The 13,502-nt window shown below is 36.8% G+C and overlaps 2 protein-coding genes across 2 annotated transcripts in view; one reads left to right on the forward strand and one right to left on the reverse strand.

Annotated features, from left to right (window-relative positions):
* LOC117984558 (uncharacterized) overlaps positions 1-10,692 on the reverse strand; it is a 68,926-nt gene extending 58,234 nt beyond the window's left edge. Inside the window, exon 1 of the mRNA XM_034971189.2 lies at positions 10,424-10,692. Coding sequence (XP_034827080.1) covers positions 10,424-10,484 — 61 coding nt within the window. The 5' untranslated portion in view covers positions 10,485-10,692. The remainder of the gene's footprint in view (positions 1-10,423) is intronic.
* Positions 1-13,502, forward strand: part of LOC117984287 (zinc finger protein draculin-like) — a 321,299-nt gene that overhangs the window by 283,223 nt on the left and 24,574 nt on the right. The window lies entirely within an intron of this gene.

A 13,502-nucleotide genomic window follows, 5' to 3' on the forward strand; every position in this document is an offset into this window, starting at 1 on the left:
CAGAACAATTTGTATAAAAGTCACATAGAAACTAAGTAAATATGGAGGCAAAAGCTTTGAAATTCCACTACGAAATTGGCAAGAATATAAGTGCAGAAATTAATCTTAGGGAAGATAAAAGTCTCAGGCTCTGTGTTCGATGCAGTGCCGAAGCTGGCCGCGGGCGACGACCTATTCAACCAGAGCAAACAATTTACCGCACTAAATATGATTAAAGCGCTTACAGTGGAATTTTCAAGCCATACATTTAATTGAACATCGATGAATGAAAAATATCCTGCCATTAAATTAATAAAGAAATCTGAAATATGTAATGTACTTAGAAAAACGGCCTATTTGAAGCTTATCAAATTCATATCAATTAATTGGTTCCTTTTAATACACTAGAACTTTCATTACTTTTATTTAAAGTACCTATAGGTAAATACAGTACATACTTATATTTTAAATGAAACCTGTTTTTTATGAATAGCAACGACTTCTATAGACTGGAAATAGGCCGCCATTTTTGGGATTTTGGGGGATAAAAAGTAGTCGATGTCCGTCTGCGATGCAAACCATCTCTACTGGCTAGTAGAGATGGTTTACTATGGCTACCAAGTAGATGATTTGACACCACGTGGATTTAGATTTTTTTAAATACATACCGTGTGGACCCCTTGATTTTCAGGGACCAAAAGTAGCCTATTTCCTTTCTCCGGGATGCAACCTGTTTCTGTACCAAACGTTCCGTTAACAATCCGTTGAAAATTAGCGGATAGACAAGCTCACTTTCACATTATAATCATGATCTACCCATCACCAGCCTAATACTGAGCACAGTAGGTCGATTTCGTAAAACGTCAATCATTATTACAATCTCAATTGTTGTGATTGGCTGAATTTGTGCGACTCTTGTTGTAACAATGCATTGTAGACAATAGTGAGCGAGCGTCAACCAATCAGAGGTGATTGCGATCGTGACATTGTAGCTGACATTCTCCCGCAATCGAGCAGCGGGTCTCCTCTCAGAATGGAAAGGTTGGACATTTACAATATTATTAGGTATTTTTACTGTAAGTACGTGTTAGAATAAACTAAGGACAGTTATTGGACTGTAAATTAGATTTAAAAATTAATCATAAGTAGAAGTTTAAGCTAGAATAATATTACTTATTAGCCCATAGGCTAGATGGTAGTAGTAATAAAGCTGCCATTTTATAATGGTGCTTTATGGTAGGAAAAAAAAAATAGGTATTTTATTATCATGTATCAAAATTTCAATATGACGACGAGTATGACTCACATACTACGGTAAGCGATCTATGTTATTCTTCCCACGTAGGTGGTTCACCACAACTAAAGCGCTGAATCTGCTATAAAATGCAATACTCATTGAGGGGTGGATGGCGCCATACAGTCGCGTCAGGCTGCGTGCGGTGCGGGCGCTCCAGATCTCCTGGCTGGCATTGTAGAGTAAGTATGAGATTACTCACCTCGCCACACAACGTTGATAGAATTCGAGCGTCAAAGCACAATAATGTCAGAGTAAAATAGACCTAAACATCCTTCATTTAAAGTCGTAGATCTAGAACCACCGAGTTTTATTTTACAAGTTTTCTGCTTGAAACGCTGACTGGTAGTAGATGTATGGACGAACTTGAGCTTTAAAATAAGGAGGTAAAGTTCCTTTTGATTTAAAGTATTTGAACATTCGAATTCTATCAACGGGATAGTAAATCTCATACTAACCCAGTAGATCTTATTTCGAAAATGCACCACAGTTTAGTTCTATTCGAGGTAAAGTTCCTTTTGATTTAAAGTATTTGAACATTCGAATTCTATCAACGGGATAGTAAATCTCATACTAACCCAGTAGATCTTATTTCGAAAATGCACCACAGTTTAGTTCTATTCGAATAGCTTTTGCCCAGGTTTCCCTTGCCTCAAAGAAACTCGGATCAATTTATGTTTACTTTTCTATATTAATATTACTTACTCTCAAAGTGTATGTTTGATCTTTAATCTTTCTTTGCAACATACAGTTTAATTTCTAACAACATAGTCTAAGAATTTCTTAGCCCAAGAGTATACTAGTTTCGATCCCAGAGTTAAGTTTAAGATTTTTGTTTATTTTATGCAAATTCATTTATTACGTCACTTCCAGATATGATTGTGGGTAGGTATCTATCAATCTACCTACAATAAAATGCTTTACCAACTTATTTGCGTACGCAAGTAGGTATACCAATTAGATGAGGTTAACCTAATTTCAGAAAAACCAACCACGCATTTTAAATCTATGTCCTACCTACCCACATTCGTACTTACCTACATAATATCATTGAGTTAGGTATATTATGGAGCAGCAGACATGCAGCAGACCTAATACTTCAGGTATAAAAAAAACTACTCATCTTCATTTAAAAAATGGAGATTTCGAATTTCAGCAAACTTTTTAGTGTTTAATTTTTTATTTCTTTTGGCACATGTTGTGACACTTATTAATATTATATAATATTGTATAAGTTATATTATATTAAATAATGTGTGTGTGTGTGTATAGATTTAAATACGTATAGATATAACAATCTTTGGCTGGCCTAATAAAATATACTCTTTATTTTATAGAGATAATCTAAGTAGACCTTCACTTAGAAGATTTATAAAAATTATCGCGAAGCTGGGGGCTGCTAGTCTCATGATAAAGATTCCAACATTATTTTCATACAGATTAAAAGTTGGATCATACTTTACTTACTTTTGCTGAACTAAATTAATAAGTAATTAATAAGTAGGTACCTATGATTGGCATACTACAAGTCAAGCGGTCGTGATTTTTCCCTGAGATAGTTTCAGTTAGACTGACTTTATTTTGCAGGACTTTATTGCTCTAGTAATATAACAACTCTTTGACGTATGTATTTAATTTATAATAAGAAATATAAAATTCAATAGTGGTTGAGTGAAAACATATGCTGTACTGCGAATTATTGTGGTTCGTCGCACTTTACTGGTTTTTGTATTTGGTATTGTAATTTTGAACCATAGAGTTAAAATACTAATCCTGATGGATACTAAACCCTATTAGAAATAAGTACGAAAGTGTGTCTGTCTGTCTGCTAGCTTTTCACGTCCCATCCGTTCAACCAATTTTGACGAAATTTGGTTTCTGGTATTTTCTTTGGTACATTCTGTGGTAATTTGGAAACTTGCATTCCAGAAACGGGCCTAGGTTACTTTTCATCGCGGAAAATCAAAGAGAATATTTAAAAAGAAAGTACTATTTTACTACATAGTCCTCTGGATATATGTACCTACTTGTATATTATTATTATTAGTTATCTACTTTTTTGACATTGGCTGGTATAATGAAAACTAACACTCATGCAGAGAGAGAGTATTGTAAATAAGTATATATTTTATCAAGTGGTACTACAGAAAGCCACTAAACAAAATAAGATGTTACTTATCAAATAAGGTTATAGTGGTATTCCCTGTTATAATCGAGCAGGTATGTATTATCAGTAATCAGTTATCAGTAACCGTATTATAAATGCGAATGTGTGTTTGTTTGTTGGTTTGTCCTTCAATCACGTCGCTGCCGAGCAACCGATTGACGTGATTTTTTGCATGGGTATAGTTAAAGTCCTGGAGAGTGACATAGACTTTTTATCCCGGAGAATCAAAGAGTTCTCACGGGATTTTTAAAAACCTAATTCCACGCGGACGAAGTCGCGGGCATCAGCTAGTAGTTAATATCTGTATCTGTTATTGCTGTACTTACTGAGTACAGTGTGTCTGAACCTCTGAGGACAAAGCCTATAACCTCGGTCTAAACGAGCCACATCTGTTTGGATTTGCTTTACTAGTTTGTTAGTTCTTCTCTCCCATTGTATTGTTGAATGTAAGTAAATTTTAGCAGTGTTTGAGTATTTAGGCGTATAATCTTCTATAATATAAAAAGAATCTATAAGGGTTCCGTTTTTTGCCATTCGGCATGAATCACTAAATGTGTTGCTTATCGCAAATCTCGAGAACAGCTGAACCGATTTCTCTAATTCTTTTTTTATAATATTCCTTGAAGTACGAGGATGGTTCTAAATAATATCTGTCCCAGCTTTACTCACGTGTGTAGTCGACGTTAGCCCGACTAGTTTCGAACCCATACGGGGTCTTTTTTCAAGGGAGTCCGTTCGAGCACGCGCCGCGTTTTTGACGTCGACTACACACGTGAGTAAAGCCGGGACAGATATTATTTAGAATGGAAATCACTCATGGTAGTTTAAACTCTAAAACGAGGATGGTTCTTAAAAAAAAAAGAAAAATTTCAAAAAATTGCCTGAAAAAGAATCGACTGTTAGGTGGTACGAAGTTCGCCGGGGCAGCTAGTTTAATACCTATCAACTTGTAACATCCTATATACAGTATAGTTACGAACAAACGGATCCCGTCCATGCAATTAGGTTGATGTATCGGTTATCACTACCCATATCCATACTAAGTAATATTATAAATACGAAAGTGTGTCTGTCTGTCTGTCTGCTAGCCTTTCACGGCCCATCCGTTCAACCGATTTTGATATAATTTGGTAGGTACAGAGATAGCTTGCAATAAGTAATTTTAAAATTGTAATATTTTTCCCTATTTTTAATAGTTTCCCTAACATATTTTCCTTTAGAAAAAGGGCGTGATAAGTTGTTAAAATCAATAATTATTATACAATTCTATTTCACGATGACGGCTCAGCCTTTATTATAGTAGTGAGTGCGTGTGCACTTACACAAACATAGGCAAAATATTTTCGTGAAATACATCCTATATACCTACAGTACGCGGCCAAAAGTAATGTTCATAGACCTTTAGAAGGAGATAGCAAATTTGTAGAGCGTTGTCCCTGTCGTTGAGATCGACAAAACGTCATAATATAGGAATAAGTGCCAGAGACAACGCTTTACAAAGCCGAAATGTCATTCTAAAGGCCGATGTAGGTACATTACTTTTGGCCGCGTAGTTCACTATGTCTATACCACTAAAGTTTGTATAGCAAACTCAGAGGTAGGAATAATACCTAACTCAGCAACATACCTCTTGCCTACCCCTTGCCGAGTATCGTGGTACCTAGATGTAATTCATAAATAATAACAATATAATTTATCTCGACATCCCTAGATATGTCTCTAGAAAATAAGTTTTCAAAGCCAACATAAAAGATAAGTATTATTCTCAAACACGTAGACAAAAGCAATTTTAACACAGAATCTCTGAGATTTATATCAGTTACAAAACGATTTAAGAGCATTAAGATTATTCTCGTTTTATGTCCTTTGTTTGAAGGGATTAGAATTTAGATATTAAGTGACATGGAAAGGGCGGATGCGGGTGCAATATTTCTGTGAAAACTGACGATAGATATAAAGCCGCCATTATCATTTTTACAGATTTTACTACCAAAAATATTATTTATGCTAAAGTTTAAAACATCTTAAATTTTTATCCAAAATAGAAAGAAGGTATATTCTTAGTTAGAAGTATTTTTATCGCTGATATTACAAGTAGATACCTAGAGTTATTATTATTATAAATTATAATCATATTTCATAAATAAACTTAGTTTTACATAAAACTTATTTCAAGACCCTTTAGGAATCGCGCATAAAAACCCTGGCGCCCTACAGCAGAAAATGCTATTATACGACTAATACTAATGAGGGTCTAAGCCAATTGAAATTCCTCTCAGGATGGAACCCTACAGCAATTGGGTAGAAAGTGTTTCTTTGACCAAAACGTATTTAAAGAAAAACTTACCTAAGTAATATGATAATGAAAATGTATTATTTACGGCTGAAGTGAATAAAATTAATCAATCTACCAGTAACAATCTTTCGATTTTTGTAGTCTCTTCTATTTTCAATGTACATCGTTATTTATCATTAAATTAATGTTACTTATGTTCTTGGTATTGGGCAGTGCGAATTCAACACACATAGTTCTTTTTTGCATTTAAAAGTAAATTATTTACAGTAAACCAGTGAGTTACCTGAGATATGGCACTACTTACATCGTCAAAATTGTATTTATTTCTATCGACTTCAAAGACGTATCGTAAGCAAATAGTACAATATCGCAAGTAGGTATTTTGGACAAAATATGGTAAATCGTATGGTTTATGTAAGTATACCAAGAACATGAAAGGACCTAGAATAGAGCCTTGAGGAACACCCATTAGTGAGGCTGATCCGGATGACTTCACATCGATGAGACCTACCTACCTGCCAAATTTCATGATTCTAAGTCAACGGGAAGTACCCTGTAGGTTTCTTGATCGACCGACAGACAACAAAGTGATCCTATAAGGGTTCCGTTTTTCCTTTTGAGGTACGGAACCCTAAAAATTAAACTTGAGATCTTTTTCTTTCAAGACCACAGACAACAGTCATCAGAATTCTCTAAAACTTACATTTTTATATGCCTCTATTTCATCTAACAATTCCAGGTAAATTGGACATGGCTTCTATCTGAACCCTGCGCCACGGGAAATAACACAGACTAATTTTTGACACCGAGCATCTGCGTATTTCCCCTATGACTGGTTACTATTCTATTTTCACTGGCAGAGGTGAAATATCCACGTCACAGCTAATCCAAAAATATTAGTGCCTCAAACGCAAGGGACCTAGAGACAAAATCTGTTTTTCGAACTGTACATTACCAGACCTCATGTTTTAGTGTCAAAACAATGACCCTGTTGAATTTATGCACCTATCAGGTTGAGTTCATTGTGAAACATTCTTTGTCATCATCACTATCAACCAATAGATGTCCACTGCTGGACATAGGTCTCTTTTTGGTACTTCCACACGCCACGCCGCGCCGCTTGAACACAGCGGCTCCCTGCGACTCGTTTGATGTCATCTGTCCAGCTAGTGGGGGATCTTCCATCGCTGCACTTTTCGATTCAAGGTTTCCATACGAGCAACTTGATACCCCAACGTTTACCTATCGGTTTTTTGAACCTTGTGCCCTGCCCATTGCCACTTCAGCTTCACAACCTGTTGAACTATGTCGGTTATTCTGGGTCTCCTACGGATCTCCTCATTTCTGATTTGATCACATAGAGAATCTCCAAGCTGCTCTAGTAATATAAAAACTCACTGGTCAAGTTCAAATTGTATGGAACTAGCTGACGCCCGCGACTTCGTCGGCGTGGATTTAGATTTTTGAAAATCCTGTGGAAACTCTTTGATTAAAGTAGCTCACTCTTCAAGTCTTCAAATATATACCCAAGCAAAAAATCACATCAATCACACTTTCACATTTTATAATATGGGTAGTGATTCAGAAGCTAGGCCTACACGTGCGTCGCGAGGCTTGGTAAAGAAATACCGAAGAAGCATCACTATGATACCTTGCGGTCGTGGTTTGGCACGCTACCTCGATGTTACTTCCATGTAAAATAAATTATTATGTAAGCGCATGCTCATACCAGGGCATCTTCAAAGTAGCCCGCGATGTATGCGATCTTGTGCGTGTGTTTTAGTGTTCTTAAGGAAAGTGTCTACTAGAGACGGGTCGGTACTCGGGTCGCAACAGTGCGGCGAGCATTTTTGCGTACTCATTGCGTTCACTAGACAGTGAACGAGCCTCTAGTCAATGGAACCGCTGTGAACTTTACCCTTAGTGTGAACCCTATCCATAATTATTATTGGCATTTGAGAGAGATTACTGCATCTGCAAATACGAGTAGGTTCTTTTTTTAATCTGGTGGGTTTTCTGCAAATCTAATTATGTAGAAAACTTTATCTACGGGATCTACACAGCTTAATGAAAATAAAGTAAAATAACTGATTCTAGACAAAAGCCCTCTGCCTTATAATAAAGAGTTATTAACAGGGAGAAGTGTACAGGGCTGACTGTATTTTTTATCCTTAATGCACAACGCATACCTACGGAGCAGAATTGCAGCCGAAGTAAAGCTTTTTTTTTTTTCAGATATAAGTTAGCCCTTGACTGCAATCTCAACTGGTGGTAAATGATGATGCAGTCTAAGATGATAGCGGGCTAACCTGGAAGGGGTATGTCAGTTTTCATTAAACCCATACCCCTTTGGTTTCTACACGGCATCGTACCGGAACGCTAAATTGCTTGGCGGCACGGCTTTTTCCGGTAGGGTGGTAACTAGCCACGGCCGAAGCCTCCCACCAGACCAGACCAGAAATTTAGAAATTATAAAATTCCAAACCCCTGCCAGGAATCGAACCCGGGACCTCCCACTAATAACACCACAGCGCTTACCACTGCGCCAGGGAGGTCGTCAAAATCGTCGTTATTTTTTGGTACCTAACAACTTAATCTTAGGATAATAAAAACAAAACAAACATGAATGAAACTCAAAAGGAGCATGACACCTAAATTTCCGCTGCTATGCCAAAGTCAATAACGCTGAGTTTGAGGTGTTACCAAAAATGAAGCAGCGCCTCCGTTCCACTCCACTTTGCAGGTGTGCGTTGCATCTTAGATCGACGTTGTCATGTGCACTTCGCTGTATATAATATTTTAGTTTTTAACTAAAAACATAGGTAATATTATATTTGAAAAGAAAATAATATCCTTTATTATACCTACAACAAGAAATACAAATATAATCATACGTACAATACAGAGCAATCAGCATAATTGGCGGCCTTATCGCTGAAAGCTATCTCTGCTAGGCAATCATGTTGCAAAGAACATGTTGGAGAAGGATATTAGTATGGAGTGTAGACATAATATTAAATGAGGAAAATCGTAGAGGAAAATACATACTCTGGTACAAGCGTTTGTTTTTAAACTAAAACACCTATTTCTAAATCTTTTTTTTTTAAATTATAATCTCATACATGACTGATGATAAATCTTGTACATGATTGGAAATAGTTGTGATAGTCCAGTGGTTAAGCGTCGGCCTCATATTCGGGAGGTAGGCGCGGGGCGGTTTGATCCCGAGCACGCACTTACACTCACTTACACTTATTTTTTTAAGTTATGGACACCTTAAGCATTTAAATATCACTTGCTTTTAAAACGGTGAAGAAAACGTGTAGGCCTGAGAATTCTACATAATGTTCTCTAAGGTACGCTGCAATTGGGCCAGACCTGCCTCATTCTCAGAGGAGACCCATACTCAGTAGTGAGCCAGCGATGGGTTGATAATGATGATGATACATGGTACAACATATGGGTATGGATGGGATGATTAACAATATTATATTTATATACCAGTTAGATGCATGTAAACTAAAACATCGTGACATAAAAAAACCTTCTCTAAATTAATTGCCTTCGTTTTCTCTTGGGATGACAAGATTGCTTCTTTTTTGTGCAAATAATTCTTGGTTAGATGAATACTGTAAGGAGCCATAACGAAACTGATTTTAGCAAAAATGTAAGAAGGATAGAGTTATTCACTGTAGTGTACCGAGAAAGAGAAAGCAATAAAATAAAACATAATTTTAAAAATAATCCATGTTTCGAACAAACAAACGATTTCATGATATTTTTGGAAATTGCAATTTTCCACATAGATAAATAAAAATTATAGAAAAATAAACTAACATTTGCAATAATTGAGACTAAAAAAAATTAGGTTTAGAGCAGTTGGCAGAATTTTTTTTGCAAAGAAATTAATGCATCCAATTGTTTATCTATTTTATGAAAAATTTAGATTGAAGCAATAAAACACAATAAGTACTTACATTATTCAAATATCAAAGTTATCACTACTAATCTTTACTAGCTAGACATCCGCTAAGAAAATTCAACCTCCAATGGGATAAAATATCTATAAATATAAATCTTTGTCCACCGTTGCGTAGAACTGTCCTTGGCGCCAATTCTCCTGTCTCAAGATTATGTAAAACTCTTAACCACCACAGATCTGTCATTGACATTAATTTTGACTCTTTGTATAGGTTTCAGGAAAAGATCTTTGCATATTGGAAGTCTTGAGTAGGAAGTATTATCTGTAATCTTATTGATGTTTATATTTTTATTTTGTCACATATGTTTGTAAATGTTGTATTAACTTATTGGCGACTACATTTAGTAAGTAATATTTTCACAATTAAGTTTTTTTTAAAATGTATTAGTGTAAGTAGCCGTTAGTTAATTTAATAAATAAAAATAAAATAAAATAGGGGTTGGAAATTTGTGAATTTATGAAAGTCGCGGGAATAAGCTAGTTATATATAAGGTTTTCAAATTATCGGCTTCTGTGTTTGGTTAATATTATTTTAGAATCCTAATATTATGTGATTTATGTAAGGGGTCACGAACCTCAGCAGTTTGGAATTGCATCTAAATAAAAATATACATGTTCATGCTAAAGCATAATTTAAACTGAATAAACATGTTTGGCAAGCGAAATATTACCACACAGTACACGTTTTCATAAAACATTAATTACCTTGTAACGACAGTAGAAATATTAATGTCCGCATCGCGCCACGTGCTTTTATATCTCCCATTGCAGCGTTGAAGTGTTTTTAATTTGCCCACACCCGTAGTTTATGACATTTTACACACCACATAACTTTTAGTCTACGGAATACCGCTACCAATTTACAAAAGCATGCACTTTACAATTTTATGACGTAATACAATTTTATTTCGTAGCACTTGTTACGTAGCTAGAACGTAGCGAGTTCGTAGCGTAAACTAAGGCGTAGCGGACTGTCTCGGAGCGGACAGCTGAAATACGACTGACGATGTAGGCTACGTTCCACTTTAACCGGGGGTCAACCTGAATGCAAGCTAATGCAAACTTTAAGTGAACCGTTTATAAAACTTTAGCATAGGAAAATGCTTTTAAAACTTATACACACGGAATTCAAAAATAAAACTAAAATAAAGAATTTTTAAAAGCGTAGATCGACGAGAGTGCCGGCCATACCACAAAAGTCGCGTGCCGTAATACATTTGTACACAAATGATTATATTATCAAACTAATAATAAGCTTAAAAAACACGTGTTCATCGTTATAGATCGATATTGTATCGTAGTGACAATTATATTTTTTCTGTCAGTAACGCAAATGGGCGTGTGACAGGTGGATCTAAACAACCTCGTCTAGACAACCTCAGGCGGGTTGAGTTGCCATTATTCATGCTCTATACTTTAGTGTACCAAATCTTGCAGAGTTGTATCGCAATCATAGTACCTATAATGCGTAAAAAAATGACTCCTCACGCGCCATTTTAACATTTTGTGTCAAATTTCATGTCAAAAGTACGATTTTAGTCGAGGTACGACAATAGTGCAACGGTTGGGGTTTCGCTTTCGCGCCGGCCGACCTATCGGAGTTCAATTCGCTCCTTTAACCGTTGAGCAATCGAGGCTTTTCATAATATGGGTAGGTAGTGCTTTCATAAATGTTATCGCAAATAGGCCATAGTCCATACCGTCTGCTACTTTACTTTCCTAGGTATTAAGTAAGGGACGAAAACTTTTATCAGATATAATGTAAAAGGGTACGGAATCGATGAAGGCCGGAGATAGTCCTGCTTTCGCTTACATCTCGACGAGTATGCTGCATCATGGGTTTCTATTGAACTCCCGACCTATATCCTAAACCTTTCATACCCTACTAGGCATGATGTATTCAGGTAGCCCTGAATATGTCATATTTTGTATACAGAACATAAGTAGATTGGAATTCCTTAGTAACTATATGTACCACCTGACTTGCCTTAACTTCACACGACAGACAGACAAACATCGTGGGCGGAATTTACTTTACTCTATGTCATCATCATCATGATCAACCCATCGCCAGCTCACTACAGAGCAGAAGTCTCCTCTCAGAGTGAGAAGGGTTTTGGCCATAGTCCACCACGCTGGCCAAGTGCGAATTGGCAGACTTTGTGTAATACTCTACGTAATATCACTTGCTTTAACGGTGAAGAAAACCTGCATGCCTTTTCATAATGTTGTCAAAGGAGTGTGAAGTCTGCAAATCCGCACTTAGCGCAGTAGACTATGGCTAAAACCCTTCTTACTCAGAGAGGAGACCCGTGCTCTGTAGTGAGCCGGTGAATGGGTTGATCATGATAATGATGATGATGATGATGTAATAGTGGAGATGGTGGTGAGGCCTAGTTCCAACAACGCAAATTATTGCATGGTTAATCTCGCCATGGACTCTAAAGGACAAAATTTGACTTTGACCTTTCTACCATTCGAGGGTTCCAAACGCGCCCTGATCTGAAAAGAGCCTACCATAAACTCTGCAGCCGGGTATTCTTCCGGGTGTTGTTTCACCAAAACCATGGTGGGGACCATAACATTTGATTAATGAAGTGGGCTGGGAATGGGGCACGAAAGAGTCAATGTCAAGTCTAAATCGCACTTTCGAGTTCGACTTGACCTTAGGATCTTACTCATATAGAGTCGAACTCGTACACGAAGCATTCCGTACCATCGTACAAGATATAACACTATGTAGTATGTACTGTAAAAAAAATGCATGGTGGCCATTTTGAAATTCGCTATCTTGGTTTTTATTATTTGTTGTTATAGCGGCAATAGAAATGCACACTCTCTGATAATTTCAACTCTTTACGATTCATGAGACACGGCCTACTGACAGACAGATGGACGGACAGACTGATAGACGGACAAAGTTGGCACCCTTTGGGAACAGAACCCTCAAAGCGACAGAAGCTTTAAAAATTGTTAAGTACGAAATCGCGGCACCGAAATAAAACTACGGGTAGGTGTGAAATACTGAGCCGCTAGAACATTACCCCGCTAGGCAGTCGAACAATGTCGAAAGGAATTTCATTAAATTCTACGCTCACTTATTGATATGGAGGCCAGACGTTCTAGGTCGGGTCGCACTTTATTAAGACATCAAATAAATGTCGGGAGGGATGTACGTGACAATACGCCATATTGCATTGTTACGAATAAAATCGACGTCGTTCGGGGAAAAGAGAAAAGCTCTCGTACAAAATGTTCTCAGTGAAATTTCAAAGCCGTGACGTTGCTTGTTGTTTTAACTTTAGGTACCTACTTTTAATGCTTCTATATTTACTTTTAAAATAACAAGCTAACTCGTCCCGGGTTCACTCAGGTAGAATTTCTGAAAATCCTTCATTAATTTTTCTTTAATACAAAATATTACAATAAAACCGTAAGAGCTAGACTTATCTAGTTACTATATAAATCATGCCCGCGTAGAATGGTGCCAAGAATACTGGTTGCATTTCCGCACTGGACAGCCAGGCTGATCCGTTGCGCAAAAAATGAGCCAGCCCTTCTGTCACCAGATGCGGTTATAAGTCGTGGTGAAATGTCTCGTAATTTTTTTTTTTAGCACTAAGACGCCATAGCCCCAGAGTCTCCACGGCAAACGGAACAAAAATATAACTTTCGATAAGAGAATAGGTAGGTACCTACTTGCGCCGCTTCCTTGTCTTCATTAATTACTTAGTGGAGAAAAACCAACATGAACATCTCAAGATTCTAGAGCTCTTCATCTATA

Source organism: Maniola hyperantus, chromosome 8 (assembly GCF_902806685.2).
Source record: "Maniola hyperantus chromosome 8, iAphHyp1.2, whole genome shotgun sequence".
Classification (NCBI taxonomy): Eukaryota; Metazoa; Arthropoda; class Insecta; order Lepidoptera; family Nymphalidae; genus Maniola; species Maniola hyperantus.